This window comes from Anser brachyrhynchus (genome assembly GCF_964034855.1).
Source record: "Anser brachyrhynchus genome assembly, chromosome: 2".
NCBI classification, from domain to species: Eukaryota; Metazoa; Chordata; class Aves; order Anseriformes; family Anatidae; genus Anser; species Anser brachyrhynchus.
The window spans coordinates 113266064-113283960 of NC_137695.1; the positions used below are offsets into that span (position 1 = coordinate 113266064).

At 36.1% G+C, this 17897-nt stretch overlaps 1 protein-coding gene across 3 annotated transcripts in view; it reads right to left on the minus strand.

The window, feature by feature from the left end:
* Positions 1 to 4105: 4105 nt before the first annotated feature.
* Positions 4106 to 17897, minus strand: part of SS18 (SS18 subunit of BAF chromatin remodeling complex) — a 38968-nt gene continuing 25176 nt past the window's right edge. The window contains exons 6-11 of one of the 3 annotated variants that reach the window (XM_080582838.1): positions 14477 to 14644; positions 13660 to 13764; positions 11421 to 11513; positions 10582 to 10704; positions 7920 to 8053; positions 4106 to 5787 (exon numbers count right to left, since the gene is read on the minus strand). In XM_080582838.1, coding sequence (XP_080438964.1) covers positions 5761 to 5787; positions 7920 to 8053; positions 10582 to 10704; positions 11421 to 11513; positions 13660 to 13764; positions 14477 to 14644 — 650 coding nt within the window. In that variant the 3' untranslated portion in view covers positions 4106 to 5760. The remainder of the gene's footprint in view (positions 5788 to 7919; positions 8054 to 10581; positions 10705 to 11420; positions 11514 to 13659; positions 13765 to 14476; positions 14645 to 17897) is intronic. The other 2 variants (XM_080582839.1, XM_080582840.1) reach the window with 2 other exon arrangements.

Consider the following 17897-nt stretch of genomic DNA (forward strand, 5'->3'; position numbering starts at 1 on the left):
GATCATTAACCTTTGAGACTGACACCAGATCAGCTTGACAAGAAGCTACCTTAACAAGTAAGGCCATTAACAAGTATTTAGACAGAAACTCTAAGAAGGATGGCACTTGTTTATATTGTAGCCCTGTGGAGAACAAGTCTAAAGGCTCCGGGGTGAGAAGCGCTGTTACTGGAGACTAAAAATTCTTCACTTGACCTGAAGTTTGCTGAAAAAGTTAGGAAATAGAACTGATGTAACAATTTCATGAAAACAAAATGTGTATTTCTACCAAACCTGCCCTAGCAAATGGCATTTTTCTAAAAATGCATCTGTAATGGAGCTGTGTCAAGATGCCAGCACACTTCTGGCAACACCAACTGCAGTAGGTGATTAGAATTTATGCTGTGTAAAATTAACTTTCAGACGCAATGAAAATTATGAACCAAAATGCAAAAGCATTTATATGGCAATTCACCTACGCCATTTGTTTAAAAAGTGTCAAGTGAATATAATGCTGTGTTCTGAACAATTCAGACTAATAGTACTGGTGTTGTAGCAGCTTTCTTTCCATCCCCAGCTTTCCCACCTGAAACCTGATGTGGGAACATGCAAAGCCACCTACATACTGAACTGCCTTCATTTCTTAAGACCAAGTGAAGAATGGTAAAGGAAAATTAGAAAATGTTATCTATAGAAAAATGAAGACATCTCCTGTAAAATAATCAGGTCTAGGCATGGAAAAATCATACATTCTGCTAAATTAAGTCAAGAACTTGAAAAACTGTCATAGAAAGCTTATGAGAATTGAGTGAAAGCATCCAGCAAGTTTGAAATGTATGTCAGTGATCGCGTCAGTTTTGTGATAACCACCATACCGTGGTTTAACCTGGCCAGCAGCTAAGCACCACACAGCCTTTCACTCACTCCCCATCCCATTGGAAATGGAGAACAGAAAAAGGTAAAACGTGAGAGAACACAGCAGTTAATATAAGGACAGTTGAAAAAGTTAAATGAAAAAAAAGGAAAACAAAAAAACCCACAAGTGATGCACAATGCGATTGCTCGCCAGCAGCTAACTGCTGCCCAGCCAGTCCCCGAGCAGCAGCCACCCCCCGACCATCTCCCCCCGTTTTATTGTTCACACAGCACCATATGGTATGGGATATCCCTTTGGCCAGTTGGGGTCAGCTCCCCTCCCAGCTCCTTGTGCACCCCCCAGCCTCCTCCTGGCAGGGCGGTGAGGAGCTGAAAAGTCCTTGACTTAGTGCAAGCACCACTCTGCAGCAACTAAAACATCGCTGTGTTATCAGCATTATTCTCATCCTCAATCCAAAACACAGAGCCTTTCCAGCTACTAGGAAGAAAATTAACTGTATCCCAGCAGTTACACATTGGAACTGGAAAAAAAAATCATTTTCTGAACAGAACAATGCACCTCCAGTTCAGATACACAGTTCACTTTAGCTCTGCAACCTAATCCAACAGCCTGGTGCTTGGTGCTAATGATGCCCATTACCTGCTTTTGCAGAGTATTCTGAGAGTATTTTGCAGAGAATTCTGAAAATTCAGACTAAACAAAATCTCAGTATACACCCAATACTGACTGTCAAGAAGGAACCAGCGGAAATTTCTTCCAAACTCTAGCGTGCTGCTTGTTGCATAAAGCTGCGAAGCACAAGTTTTTATATTATTTCAAAAGAAACCATTTAATCTGATCTAATGCAACTGTACATATTTGTATACATAATTTCCTTTTTATAAATCCTACACCCCTAACCTTAATAATACACTGTGGATTGAGTTTGCAGTTGTGCATGTTGTAAAAAGTGTTTCCTATTATGGATTTAAAGGTGTTGCCTTCCATTTTCATCATATTGCCTGCACCCTTGCAAAACCTACTGTTTATTACATACAATTGTTTTACACATACCGATTTCTGAAATAAAGAAACCCAACACCTACTGAACAGAAGTTTACTGAACTAGCCACAGAACTTCTCCTGACACTGAATTAACTCTGTATGATTAAGTTGGTATTATCCCACCCAGTACCTACTATGTTGTATTTGTACACGTAGCCATTTAGTAAGTTCTGCTGTGGTCAGCAGCATTTCCTCAAAGTTTTCAGTGCTGAACAATCTAAGTAGTACTATTTCCACCTCACTGTAATACCTGAACATATATTCTTTTCTCCACTTCATTTAGGAAGTGTTAATCAGCGGTCCCACCAGAGCTCTGGCATAATTTGTTATCAATCTTCATCATTTTTGATATTTAACATTTATTCCTACTCTCCTCCCCTCTCGCTTCATCTGGTTTCCAGTGCTTCAGAGTCCACCTTGCTGGATATTCCATCTTGACAGAAGCTTCTCAGAGAATTTCAAGATTTGTGAATGTAAAAATCAAGCGCAATTCCACTGGATTTTATTACAGATCTCTTAAAGTAATTCTAATCAATTAAGATAGTTTTGTTATACTGTTTTTATTTATCATCTCATATACTATTTAATATAGTACTATATATACTTTCATATAAGTACTATAATAGTTGACAGATGTTTAAATCTATACTTTTCTTTTTTTAAACTTACTACTTTATCCAGTTATCTTTTCACTTTAGAAGGTGCATTTGGGTTCATTTCACAGGATTTCACAGTTATTTTATAGTACAGCAACTTTACCTCCTATTTTATGGCACAGGAACTGTTGCCTGCATAGAAATATCAGGTACTTTTAAAATTTCTTCAGGGCTTCTGGCTGAATTGCACCTGGACTTGCTGATGTAACAACTTCTCTTCATTTTTATAAATTTAAGTATTGCCACCTTTTTGGAATCTGAGATACTTTTTATTTTTCAAAATAATATGAAAGTATGTTCCAGCATTCTCTGTGGTAAGAACTGCAGAAGTACAATATTTTTACCCTGAAGTCTCTGCCCTTCTTAATCAGGAGTATTTTCTTAAAAATGCTATTACTTTAAACATTTAAAACTAATTTTAGGAAAATAAAAGAGGGTCTATTTGCAGAAAAATACACTTGTTCTGCTTTATAAAACAGCATTTTTGCTTACAGATGTTAGAACATGGTGAAGTCAATTTAATTCCAAACAAACAGCTCACCATTTTTTGCCTATTCTGACTCCTTACTAGAGCAGAAAGGAAGACAAAACTATCTGGAAAGAAAGAGCAAAATGTGATGGCAAAAGTCACAGCACTTCAATAATTAAAAATCATTTAATTCGTTAACTACTCCTCTTTACTCTTTGGACATTTGTACCATTTCTGTTCACATACTTTATATGCTTTCTCAATTTCTCACTTAGCTCTTATTTTTTACACTCTGTAAAATATAACACCTTTTTCACAAGTTTGCTATTGGTCGGTCTTTACTTAATAAATAATAATTACTAAAATCAACCTTGTATCTTGCTGTTTCATCATCATGCTCCTGTTGTGCATACATGCTTCTTTTTGTTTAGGGAAAACTGGTTCTTTTTTACTACATAATTTTGGTAGGAATACTCACTTTTGAGTGGAGCTGTTTCCTCTTGAGTTGTTCTGCTGGCATAGTATCAGAGGAATAAGGTAATTTTTGTCACCACCAATTAAAAAGTTTTACGAAACAGGACCGTTATAAAACAATTAAACCTTGAAAATGCAGTAGTCTCTAGGAGGGAAACCCTGGAGGAAATTCTGCTTATTAAAATTGCAATTTTAGTTTCCATTAAAAAGGAGAATAAGACAACAGAAGATGGGCTGGCAAGACAAATTATTTCTTAATGTCAGTTGAGCTTATTTCAAATGAGATAACATATCTACACCAGGTTGGGTTCAACACATTGTTGCCTCCTCAACTCATTTATCTAATTCAGTCATCTTGATTATAGCCTCATGGACCTTCATTTTCAGAGGAAGAATTTCGTAACAAACAACCTACACAACATGCTGATTACTGAACAGTTAATTCTAATTAACTTGGCTATGGCAAGAGAATTTTGATAAAGTCCTAGAATGCAAATACAGTTTGGTTATCCTGGCCAAACTTCTCTAAAATAAAAACCCACAGCAGAGTCTCCAGATGAGACATCAGAGTGATAGGGATCTAATTTAAAGAAACAAATGAGAAAATTAAAATCACAAATAATTTATTCTTCCGTTAGAATTGATGGAGTACAGTTTTAAATAGCAATGAAGTACACAGTGGTGGAAAATTGGCACAGAACCTACAAGCATTTCATTCATAATAATGTTCCTCATGCCGTATCTGTTCAAATCTTGATGTGTATTTTCTATGAAACAACTTTAAGAAAAAATTGTTTTCCCTTTAAAAACGAGTAAATTGAAAATCTTGTCTTCCATATATATTGCCATACATAATATGGACACCTTTTTTTTTCCCCCTAACATCATCACCAACTGAAAAAATAAGATTTTACTCCTGGGCTAGTCTTAAATTTTGTCCTTTATAAACATCGCCAGGAATTCTTGAATACACATTCCTGCACAAAAGAATATTCATTTATCTGATACACAGTTGCAGGACAGCCTCAAACCCAATTTTTTTTTTGTGTACTATGCTACTGATCAAGGTGCTGCCTCTATCTCACATGCAACACTATAAGCATTAATGCAGTTCAAAACAAAATTTGGCATTTACCTCACCAACAGGTTTTATATTTGATGTTGTAAAACGTCCCTTGGTCTCATGTTAACCAATAAGAAAAATGGACACACACACAAAATGCCCCCTTTCTAAAGATATTAACTCCCACTCAGGAAAGTTTAGATAGGTTTTACAAAGTCTTCTAGGCTATTTTGATACATACAAATTATTCAACTAAAGGTTAAAATACTTATACAATACAGTCCTGTTCTCCATATTCTTTTTCAAATTCTTTGCATATTCAAGCCAAGTAAAGTTAACACTTCTCATTTTCTTTGTTATTGCAATTATTAAGAGGGATTACAGCTTGCTTATGTGAAGCTGTGACAAAACACTTGAGAAATACAACCCAAATGTTTATCTTGTTAGCCAAAAAATGTCGCAGAAAATTGTCAAACTATGTTAGAAACCATTTTTACAAAAATGTTTCACTCAGAAAAATTGAAAAGCTTAAAAAATTAATCTTCGCACAAGACTATACTGTCCTTAATTATGTTCCCATTTAGATAACTGGGATTCTTATTTTTTGTACGTGAACCTATCAGTGATGTGTGATGCTCTTCATCTTTTTTCACTGTTATCTTTATTGTACACCATTTCGAGACTTACACAATCAAGCACTTATCATGCCCCTACCCATTTTTAACTGTAGATTTCTTATCCTGCCCAGCGAGTAGTGTACTGTCTTGCATATTCACCACATGAAAAACATAATATACAAAATATTGCTGCTGTAAAAAGTGTGCATTTCCCCTTTTCCCCTACAAAAAAAATCTGTGGAAAAAATATTAAATTCCCATAACCTTCATAAACATACAAAGCTGTTCGCACCTTTCAGTCTGTAACAGTCTATTTGATATACAGTTCTCAACTCACTGCAAATCGTTATGTCACATATTTTCTGTCCAATATTGCCATCTAGAGTAGAGATGTGAAATCAGTTTCTGAGAATCTACAGTCTTTGACAATTAACCCATGAAGACTGTATACCATAAAACAGCCACAAGATTTTTCCAAAAACTAGATGGAATGGGAGGTTCTCATCTCAGGAAGGTGTCCACAGTGCTGAGAAGACAATATGGCTGCTAATAGATATTGCCTACCGGAATGTGAATACTTTTCACTGTTGGTAATTTCCATACTGACCCTAAAAAGAAAATTCAAAACATATTATTAGACCACAAGGTATATTATCCTGTATTAAAAGCTCAAATCAGAAGGTCTTCCAAACAAACTATGATGTTAAGAGGTGAACACAAATGACAACAAACGGTAAACTGAGTTGACTAAGTATAGAGATTCACCTCAGTAAAAATCCTTTGTTTTAATGCAAGATGAAATGAATTTAAAGCCAGGAATCTAATTTGATCAGAATGGTATGCCTTTAAACTCAATACACCGCTGTGAAATTTGCAGAACACCACCAAAACTGAAAGACAGTAATTCTTTCCCACCTAAACTTCAACACTTATTTTAAAATAAGACAAGGTCACCTAAATTCAACAAATTTAGGAAACTAACCTGCTTCCAGAGATACGTAAAATATTCATCTATCAAGCATCATGGAATAGACCGATATGTAGCTCAAAAACCAAGGTACACAAAGAATTAGTAAGCTTATCCTACTAGGATCAATTATTCCATAATTCCATTTCACAGAATTATTACCATCATCGATAACATCACATACTGCAGAGGAGAGCAGAGGTGAAAGCATCAGTGCTACAAGCTTATCATGATCCTTCACCACAAGGTTCAAGGTCTGTAGAAACAAGTAGCATGCTATGAAGCAAACATTCTCCAAAGCGCAGCCTCAGCACTATTCCATGTTAAGTACCATCACAATATGGCAATACTTTAAATTTCATTTTCATGTTAGTGTCAGTTTTTTCCATTGTACTATGCCAATCAGGAAGAAAAAATTCAGACCAGATGAGAATTTAAGCAGTGTAATTCCTCTGGGAATGGCTAGCACAGAAGTGTGGAGAGGTCTTTTATAATCGTGCTTCCCTGTAGAACTTAGATTGCACAAACTGAAGGACTAGAGCATACCTACAGAGGGTTATCAACTTCTATTGCAAAGAAAGCTGGAAAAAACTCAGCAAACTGAAGTTGTTTCCTTAACTCTACATGTGCCACAACCTGAGCACTTTCATGTAGCTCATTCTTTATATGAGGAAGCTAGTAGTTCAGTGCATGAGCATCTTGTTTTCGTTTCAGTAATTAGAAATGCATCTCTGAATTACCACACTGAAAGAGTTTTGTCTGTTTCTTCTTCCTTGTCTTTTCTAATTTCTGTAGAGAGGGAGCCAGCTGCTCTCCTTTACAAACACAGGTATTTGTTGCTACTCTCACTTTTAAAAGAAAATTCTTAAATTCAACTGATCTTCTACTGGCATATCAGGATTTTATTTTTATATTTTTTAAAACACTAAAATCTCAACTGTATCTTAAAATGGAGATAACTAAATATATGTTATTTATGGCAGGGAAAATAATACTGTGTGTTTCAACGACATTGCTGAATTTTTTATGCTGCAAGGATTAGATTTTTTTAGAGTTCAGTACATCCTATAGGAATAACATCTATATTTTATACTTTAGTAAGACGACAGACTGTGTTTCTTGTTTTTCTACCCACCCCAGGAGTCCTCCAGTAAAACTCCAGCCTATTGTTTTGGTGGGGTATTTTTATTTGTTTTAAACTTATCTTAAAAGCAATGGGAAAGAAACAGTTGATTTTCTGGTCACTTCTTTCCCATGTTCAGTGTCCCTTTAATACTGCTCAGAGGAAACCTGTGCAAAGAAGGCTTGCTATCTCCTCACACAGCTCTACAGTAAGAAGTTGTACACCTGAGGTGCTTCTGCAACTGGAAACAAGGATTACTGGATTTCTGTTTGTGGAAAAAATCAATTAAATCATTTTTATTGCAAAGCAGTAATGATGCAGCATGAGATTTAGGAACCTCAATTTTCATATTTATCATTCCACATTAGGCTATGAAACAGATCAACTTAATTTTTACAGCCCGCAAGTATCGTCTGGAGGGTCTCACTTTGCCAAATTGCATTAAACTTTGCAAACTCAGAGAAGAATGACTAAACGCTCCTCTAGACAAATGCTTCTGGGTATCTCACCTGGAAACAACACCCACGAGAACTATATACACACACCAGAGAGACCATGTCCTCAGATTCGTCAGTTTAAATGTCACAGGAAACTGAAGTTATCAAATGAACGTGTAAGAATCGTAACTTTCTGACTGAATGGAAGAATACCTGGTCATATCCATAAGGCCTCTGCTGTGGTGGCTGTGGTGGCCCAGGCTGTGTGGGTCTGTATCCCCCATACTGCTGGCCTTGTCCTTGTGGGTAATTGGGATACTGAGGTCCGGGACCACTCTGGGAAGGACCTGGAGAACAGCAACATGGAAATGAAAAAAGAAAAAGATGGCTTAAGGAGTTAGGAAACAAACAGGAAAAGCATTGGATTTTTACAGCTGAGCAGGACTAAGTATCACAACCATGCAACTAGGTCTTCTATCTAAGAACACATTAGGGATCAGTGGTCCTTCTCTCACCCTTAAAAAAGCACTTTACCTGACATGGCCTGTGCTCTAACCATTGCATTTTTTTATTTTTTATTTTTAATTACCAGTGCACATAGTTCCACACATAAGGTCACAGAATAGAGAAGAACAAGGCAAGAAGTGAAACTATAAACACGGGCACTCTCCATTTCGGGGGGCACACTCTCCTCCTGCTGCGTGCTACTCCAGTTCAGAACTTCTTAATGCCAGGAGCAGCCATATGATCAACTGCGTTTAGTATTTGGACTCTCTGAAGAGATCAGCAGTGCTGCACTGCCAAAAAGTCAGTTCTCACACCACAGCAGGAAATCATAAATGGGATGTCAGGCAAGCAAGTTACATGCATAAAATGTGAGATGTGACAACCGGTAAATGCTATTGTAGGATGAAAAAAGGGCACCGTCTACTCCCTACTCTTCTAGTCATCTTAACTTTCCAGGAATAGGATAGAAAAGAACTTTGGGTTCAGCCTTTTTTGGCTGTAAAAGGAAGCAGCTCTTTTGTCAGGACAAACTCTGTCACTATTCACAGGGACTCGGCCTGTCTACCATGGGAAGCTGCACATTGCTACCATCACGTAGTGCAGACGCGTTCCAAACAAAATTAACCTCATCGCCTCCTGCCTTGGGAGATACGAAGTACTGAGTATTTCAGTGACACTAGCTATTTCAACACCGTGCCTTAAAAACCGGCGTAGTAAGGAAGAGTTGAGACTCCACAGAATTGCCTTCTTTAAAATCAAAACCACATCAGCTGGTAACTCTTTTAGTAATTCTGGATCCATGAGATGGTCAGAAAGATGACCTAGCAAAGATAAGCTCCATAGCCTATTACCGTTCTCCTCAGGCCTCAAATCTCTTTGAACTATGCAGATTCAGCTTTGAACAGTGGGATAAAAATCTTAAAGATTTATAATGATGACTGGGATGCTGATTTATTTTTGCAAATTAGAAAGCAATTAAATATTAAATCGAGCAAGGGTACTATATCCTAAAAAGTGCTGTGTTCACCTGACAAATGAAACTTAGCTTTTATTTATTCATGGTAATTCTTTATGGTTGAATTCTAAATATTCAGCAATAGATTTTATAAAATAAAAATGGAATCTATTAATTTGGGACTTCAATATCTATTTTTTGCTTTTAAAAATAAATTGAAAAATATTTTTGTGTTTAAAAATGCTGTAAGTAGCTCCAATGGATATCTTCATCCCTTTCCTCTATTTCTTAACCTAAATTTTCAGAATAAAATTTTTCTTTTCAGACAACATTCAGAATAGAAAGCTAGATAGATCTTCAGTCTGTTCTTATGTTAAGCTTATCAGAATTTAAGTATACAAACATTTTAGAACTATTAATTTACCCATAACATCCAAAAGGAGGAATTTTTCTCAATCTCAGTGGATCCCCTTAAAACTTAACTCTGTCTCAACATAACTGGATTTAATGCAAACCTGGGATTTTATCTCCATGGCAAAGAAGTCAGCTATGGAATTCCATGTATACCCATAATGCTGGAAGTCTTAGCATATAAACCTACCACAAACCTAAAAGTCAGAATATGTGGAACTAGATTTCAGAGGTTCCTTCTCACAGGCTGGGTCTTTTAAGATAAATATGTACAGCTTTACAATATGCAATCAAGCAAAAGCTTAAGATCAGTATTTTCAGTATGATTTTCTTGCTTACAGCTTTCAAAAAACAATGCACAAAAATTCCGTACTACTACTCTAAGTTTCCTGTTTGGGAGGTTCTCCTTGAATCCAAAGAATACATCATCTCACTTGTGGCAGAGGGTTTCTCATTCCTGACATACATTGCAAGGTTTGCACTACCAGTACAAACATTTCTAAGACAAATTCTTAGAAAGCATCATAGGTAATGCTCCTATTCATTTCTCTACTGATGTGTACAAGAAATTTAGTAGAACAATTCTTAATAGAACGATTCATTTGTGTTTTATGAAATTTTAAATAGTTTTTTTTTTCTTTAAATCTTGTTTTAAATGCCAAATCCAGAGGTGACGGGGTATACATGGCTCTGTGCCATCCTTGCGCCCTCTGGATTCTGTACTCACCTACTGAGGACAGAAAAGAGCAAACCCTTTATAAGTTACAAACACTTGTGAAAATGTTATCTGAGCACTGTTCAGCTTTCTGCGCAACCACATCACCCAAGCTTGCCAACAGACCTACTTCCCAACAGATACTGTCTTCTACACTTTGTTTTGGTCCATTGAAACAGGTTTCTCGTACAAGCTTAGCTTTTCAACCCAGTAAAACAAGGAGAGAATAACATATGAGGATCAGTTACTCTTTCCTGCGATTACTGTCTGCATCCTCAGGCTCTTACCATAACCCTGCTGTTGTCCAGGATAGCCTTGCTGGCCTGGGTATTGCTGCTGCTGTGGTGGATAACCCTGCTGTTGGGGTGGTCCTTGATATGCATCTTGCTGCTGACCATATTGTGAGTTTCCTGTAAGATGATTGCAAGAAAGAAAAGAACAACTGAAGATACTTACTTTCATTAAATATTTTTCCTTCTAAGATGCACAGCCAACAACACAAGAACAAAATGAAAATGCAATATTGATTTCAAAAACTGAACGAAACAAAGAAAACTCAAACCAAACAGAAGGAATTCGGCCAAACAAACTGCAGTTAAAGCCAATTTTGCAAAGTTGAACTGCAGCATTTTCAGCATCTCTGCCAAACGAGCATTACATTTACTGGAACATCACAGTCATAAGATCATGACTATGCTAAATAAAATAAAAAAAGACAAAATTAAGGACAGCTACAAGAGCACAGACTAGCTACACAAGATCAGCAAGCTGTTTCCTAACGGCACTATAATTATACAAAATATATACACACACAAAAAGATATACAACTGAACCAACAAATTTATGTTTAAATAAAAATTTTCATTGAGATTAAAAAAATCTCTAACGTGTTTTAGTCATTTTACTGTTGTTAGAAATGGCAAATTGTGGTTATATATTTTAGGTGTTTGCAAGAAATTATTCTGAATGCTTCAAGTTCCCTGCAATTTTCAAGACAGCCAGCGACTAGTATTCTACAAGAGCTTTGCATGGGTATAAGTTGTGTTGTGCAGGAATTTTTGTTCCCGTTGCGGGTGGGGGAGGAAAGGGAATGTATGTGCGTATGTGTGTGAAGGTATATAGATACCTCCTTCGTAGTAATGTTGTGAGGAATCCTCATAAGGCCTATCGTAGCCTTGTTCAGGATACGACGGTTGCTGATAACCGTAATCATTATGACCTACATCAATTCGACAAGAGACAGGAAGAAACGTTAATGGCCTCTGAGTGAAAACCCTAAGAATATTTCATTTCTCAGAAAAAGGAAAAAAGTTTTCAACTGGATATACATGAAAAATAATTTTCAATTGTATTAGCCAAAGATTTATTAATATGATTTCCTTTCATATTGAATTAACATGTGACAGGAAAAAAAAGGCTTAAAGCACTAGTTCTAGCAACATCACAGCAAGGGATGGTCTTAACCTTCTGATAATCCTTGTTGGGGGAAAAAAAGTACTTTATCTTTCACTCAAAAAAAATGAAAGCATTTAGGCCTTTCACATGTAAATAACCTGAATTAAATTAGAATGAACAAAGAAAGCAATTATCATACTTTGTCTAACACCTGTTCTGCTGATCTCCAATTCAAAAGCATATGCTAAAAGCAGTGTGAAATATAACAAATAAAGCTCAATGAAGTTATGAACCACAGTCTACATTAAATTTTGAAGTGACAGAAAAATAACATTCTCAAGGTCAACTTTTCCCTACGAACAGAATTCCTACAAGGCTTAAAAGTAAACTTTTCCTCTTACATTCCAGTCCTGAGTGGAATCATTACAAACGAGCCTTCCTCTTCAGATACTACAGGCATCTCTGATTACAAAACCAATACGTTCAGTAAGCACCCTCCCTCTTTGTTGCCTTAAGAACAAACGTGTCTTACAGATGACAAAAATATATTGCATTGCTACCCTGGTCAAGAAAACGAGCCAAAATTGTGTTTAAATCTGGAATAAAATTATATCAAGAAGGTAGTCTAGGAGAAAACAGTTTTAAAACTAATTAGTAATTAGTTCTGGAACTCTACAATACTTCATTGACTGAATCTAATATAAATACATAACCATTAACACAAGTCTTAAAATATATGCTCTTTACATTCTATTGAAGAGGAATAATGAGGTAGTGATTAGAAATGAATCTTTAAAGGAATAGGTCTTTGAATTCATCAGTGCTGCCACAGAGCCGTCAATGGTAACATCCAATTGCCCTTACTACAGTAAGTTGATCATAACCATTTCAAGTTCTTGTCTAACGCAGAAGTTCCAAAAGAGAAGGTTAATAATTACAAGCTATGCAACTTGCAAAATAACTGCACATTTAGCTCCAAAACCACCCATAAACATCTATGCATATAGCTTGATGCATCTTAAAGTCAATTTAATAGAATTTAAAATTCAGACAACTAACTTGTATCCTTCTATTTGCAATGAGTAGTTGCTCTGGCAATTAGGTATCTTTGCTTCGTATGTTTCTTTTTTTTTTCCCTTAAACATCAACATCTACCACATTCCTTGAACTTTGTAAGATACCATTAAGTTGCACACACAGTTCTCACAGTAGTCATGAGTCAACCAACATCTTTGTTCTCCCAGCCTCTGCTCAGCCTAAGAACAGGTTATTCACAACTTTTCTAACTTATAACACAATCCAATAGCTTTCAGAACTCTAAATTCCATGAGGTAGAAGGAGAGATTTATGCAATTCAAAGTTAGGGTCTTGTCTTGAAAGCACTGGGGGGAGTTCTAAAGAGGATTCAGAATTACAAGATCCTCAGGGCAGGGACCATTTTATTCCTTTGTAAAAATTACGCTAAAGGCCCATACCAATAGCTGCAATAATACATTCGTGCAGCATTAGAACTAAGCACTAAGTTAAAAAATAGAACATTTAGAGAAAAAACTTCTTTTAAGCAAGTTTTTCCATTTCAATAGACTCCTTAATAAAAGGATATCACCCCTTTTCTTATTTATAATAAAGTTATGATAACTGTTCTAATTAATCTCCATTATACTAGATATGCTAAAAGCATAGAGGGTTCCTTAGATACACCAAATACAGAACTTTCATTTCGAAATACTAAAACTGTTGTTACAGTTTCAAATAGGATTATTACAAGTTAATTTTACAACTTCCTCAGAGTATTTAACTAGTCACAGTAACTTAAACTGCAGTAACAATTCTGAATTTGGAAGCTTTCCTAAACGTGAGGTATGATATTCAATTGCTATTGCTGTCCCATTCCCTAACTTTGGGCATTTGTCTACATTAATATTGGGCAGGTATAGAAAACGGGAAAGTTAATATTTATGAGAGATTACCATCAGGGTAATATTGCTGGTTCATGCCTTCTGGAGGACCTTGTCCACCATGACTGTATTGGTCCCCATAATAGTCTTCCTGGCCTGAGTACTGCTGTGGTGGGCCTGAAAAACCACAACCAGTCAATACGTAAATAACTTGTTTTCTCTATTATAAAGCCTGCTATTTTCTGATTTTACTATGAGAAATATTTCTCAAACGTACTCCCCACCCATATATTGTTGCATTTCAGACAACATGTAATCCAATTGACTTTTTTTCTTAAAAATACATCTATATACACACACAGTTGTTTGGCTGCGCGAGATTAAGCACGTATATACATATCAAACATCAGTTCTGAGCTCATTTTAGGAACATGCATATAACAGCCCCAAGGTGTTAAAAATGAAGTTACTCCTTTTCTAAAAGGACTGGGAAAAACGAAAAGAGCAATATTGCACAACACTGTTCCTTTTTTTGTAATTGAGCAAATTCAGAACCACACAGGCACTTTGGTTCTTTTCTACACCTATCACTTTAATATCAAAACAGAATTCTGCATCAGCATACAAGATGCATATTTTTAGATATTTTTTGTTAGAAAGAACTCAAAAGAAAAGAAACTCGCCTTCATGTTTCATGTTGATACCAGTAACCTATTGCTTCAAGAATCATCCTTACGAAGATAAAAAAAAAAAGAGTATGTACAGGCTGTAACTTGGTCACCCAATGATTTGACTGAAATCTGGTGTATGCAAGAATGTGATTCAAAAAAACATATATTTTTTAATGGTTATTTAAAATCCATGTAAGAACACTGAAGTGAAGTCCTACCTTGCTGTGGTGGTCTGTATGGAGGAATCTGTCTCTGACCCATCATGTGATTTCCTTGGTTAACTTGGCCCATCATTCCCATAGGTGGCTGCTGTCCCTGGTAATGCTGGCCACCTGCTTGTGGCATGTTGTATTGCTGGGAAGGAGGCTGCTGGTGCATCATTGGACCTACAAGACAAAAACAACAAATGCTTTCTGTAATGCCCAATTTGTGATTAAATCTTTAAAAAAAAAATCTATCAGGGAAAACTCAAAAACAGATCAAAAAATTTTCTGTGTTTCTAAATGCTCTCAGGGTTGGTTGTTTCTGGACAGACAGGTATGCGGTGAATGTAAGCAATCAATTCAGTAACCAAGTTACAAAATAGAACTGAGCCCAAGCAAAACTGCTTTCAGCTGAAGCTCTGCTTTCAATCTTCTTCTGTTTTTGTTTGTTTCAAAAATCATCTTCAAAGAAAGCATAGATGAATACCTGGTGGTGAAAACTTGACAAGCTATAGAAACATTATTTAACATTACAAATTCCTCAGGGCATAGTTTTAATACACATATAGTTGTTATAGTCCATAAACAAACCACCTAGCTGTTATCACAAACAATTTTATCTAGCCTATAAAGACAAACCACTTGTACCAAGTCAGACAATCACACAAAATGCATTATGAAGAAAGACCCACAAGAACTGTTAGAAAATTCTTCCATACTAAGCTGCAGAAAGTTTCTACGAGCCACAGGAAGAGACCAGCAGAGATGAAGCACTGTCCATGTCTTACCAACCAAGAAAATCTGGCTAAGACTTGGAGAAACGCAAACCAGTAATGAAAGCAGACAGTAAAAGAGTGCCCTGCTGACACCACATAGCAATGAAAATGTGGATTAAGACATTTTATTATGTGATTGCAGGTTATGCTGAGATAACTTTTAAAAAGTATAGCCTCCTCACTTCCTCTGAAGCACCACTTCACAAGAGTTATCTCAGTATTAAAAATATGAAAAAGGAAGAGTTGTAACAGTGAGCTATACTTTTTAAACAACATTTTTATAATATGCTAATTCAAACAAATTAATGCACATTACACATTTTATAATGGTGAAACCCTAAGCACTTTTTAAAATACACCACAAAGAAGCAAATTAAGTAGTCTCACTAAAAAAACAGAACAAATCAAAATATTAAACTAGTTCAGCCACTCCTCGTCTCTCCATATCAGAACAAAAAGGAAGATAGCAAAAAGTAAAACTAGATAAGTTCCGCCACTGCATTTTTTATTTTTATTTTTTAATAACTAGGTGCTGGAGCATAAACAGAAAGTCCTATATAGAAACTGCAGCACTAGCAAATTGGCTAGGTATAGTCAATAGCGACAATGGATTTACATAAGGAATGGAATACAGTCACTTAGGCCCTCTCTGTGTGGGGTTACAAGAGAAAGTTAAGCCAAATTAATTAATGGTATGAATTCAAAGTGCGTTAGTTAAATCCCATTAAACCCCTGTGTGGAATCTCTCAGTGAGAAGTGAAGTGGCCTTAGTTTCGTTAAGCTTAATTTTCCTCTGAAGATAAATATTGGCCGCTCTTAAGATGATCTAGTTCTGCTTCTATTCGTCAGCATGACAGTTTCCGTGTGCCAATATTAACGTTAAAAAAAACGGTTTAAATTGAGACACTGTAATTATTTTTCACTTAAAATATATTTCCTTTTTTGATCTTCTGAACAAGTAGGTAATTTAGATCATTCCATTTCACTGATTTCCTGTTTAGAGGTACTGAGAAAGATTAGGCAGCCTTGAAAAAAAATAAGAACTTGTTGCCATAATATTCCTAGATCTCAAGAAAGCTTGTTAATTAACAATATTAATATTAGTCACAATACAATGTGATAAAATGTGTTGGGTCCCCACGGTGCAATGTAGAGGTTTTCTGTTTGCTTTTTAAATTAGAACTTCATTAACGCTTTGTAGAGCCACAATGAGAATTCACTACCCTGTATCAGACTGTGTGTTGTGTTAATAACTGCATGCCTGGCCTCCTTCCAGTTTGGTTCAACAGCCCTCTCCTACTATGAAGATACCTAGCAGAAGAACATGGTCTACATCAGCTCATGCAACAGAACCCCTTTATGCATGGACTTTTGAGGGGTGAGGGAACTTGGAATTTGCTTTTTCTTTTGAAAAAGCCTACAATAAAACTACCTATATTCAGTATTTAATGCTTACATGACAGAACTGTAACCAAGAAAACCCCTTCACAAAGCTTAGGTCAAAGTCTTAAGATCATTAGTTCGTAATCTAAGAGTTACTAATATTTATAGCACACATTTTTACATCCCACTTAAATTATAGCTCTTGAAATTCCAATCAGGTCAAAACAAGCTGTATTCAGCAGGAATCATCTCCAAGTCTGGAAGAAATCATAAGACAACACACAGAGAAGTTCAAAAAAAAAACATTCGCTGATCGTAAAAATTCCTTTCAGAAACCATTATTCTCCAGCAAATTTCTAGAACTGTTTATTCCAGGGGGAATAAATAGCTGATTTGCATGGCATCCAAAATGAGTTTAAGAAAATATTGTGTAGGGCTGTCATGGTGAATATGCAGGTACAGAGGCAGACTGTTGTACTGCCGATGAACAGCTGTAACTTTGGTAGTACAAACCCAGATATGCCCTACAAATGATTCTGTAGATTGAGGAGGCTGCCTTCGCATGTCAATATATTGGAATCATTCTTGGGATAAAAGTCTGAAGAAAAAGATACCATGAATTTATTCAGTATGATCTGTGAAGAGTGCAAGTATTTTTGGTAGACATTAATCAGGCACTTGAAAAACAATGTAAACCCAAGTCATGCTTGCAAAGCAAGTGAACGTATAAAGAAAGTCAGGCAACAGGTGAAAAACGAACTCTTCAATGTTAAGTTTTAAATTTAAAGTCTGGATTAAGAATGCACAATATTCTCCTCAACTGCTCAATTCAAAAAGTCTCCTACACCTAGTAAATAAGAAAACCCTGTCCTTGCTCCAGCCAAGTGTCAAGTATACACGTGTATAGGGAAGAAAAGGTATGAGGATTTAAGTAACGATAGGCTGGGTACTGGATCTTCTTATCATTCCAGCAAATTTGGGAAGTGCCGAATTTGGGAAGTTTTGACAAATTTGGGAAGTGCACTAAGGACAAACAAGCCTGTTCAGTATAAATATGAGGGATTTCCATATAAGTTTCAGGTTCCAGAAAATTAGGCTTCCACCTCCCATCTGAAAAGTCAAATAGTGGCAAGAATTAAAATATTTCATGCAACTAAACCTAAGTAGCTTACCATACAAAAGAAGAAATGCACCCATAAAAATAGAGCTTCTTCCACATTCAATCAGCTCCTGCTGCTTCCTATCTTTTCCAGGCTGCTACGGTAGCTTTTTCGTTG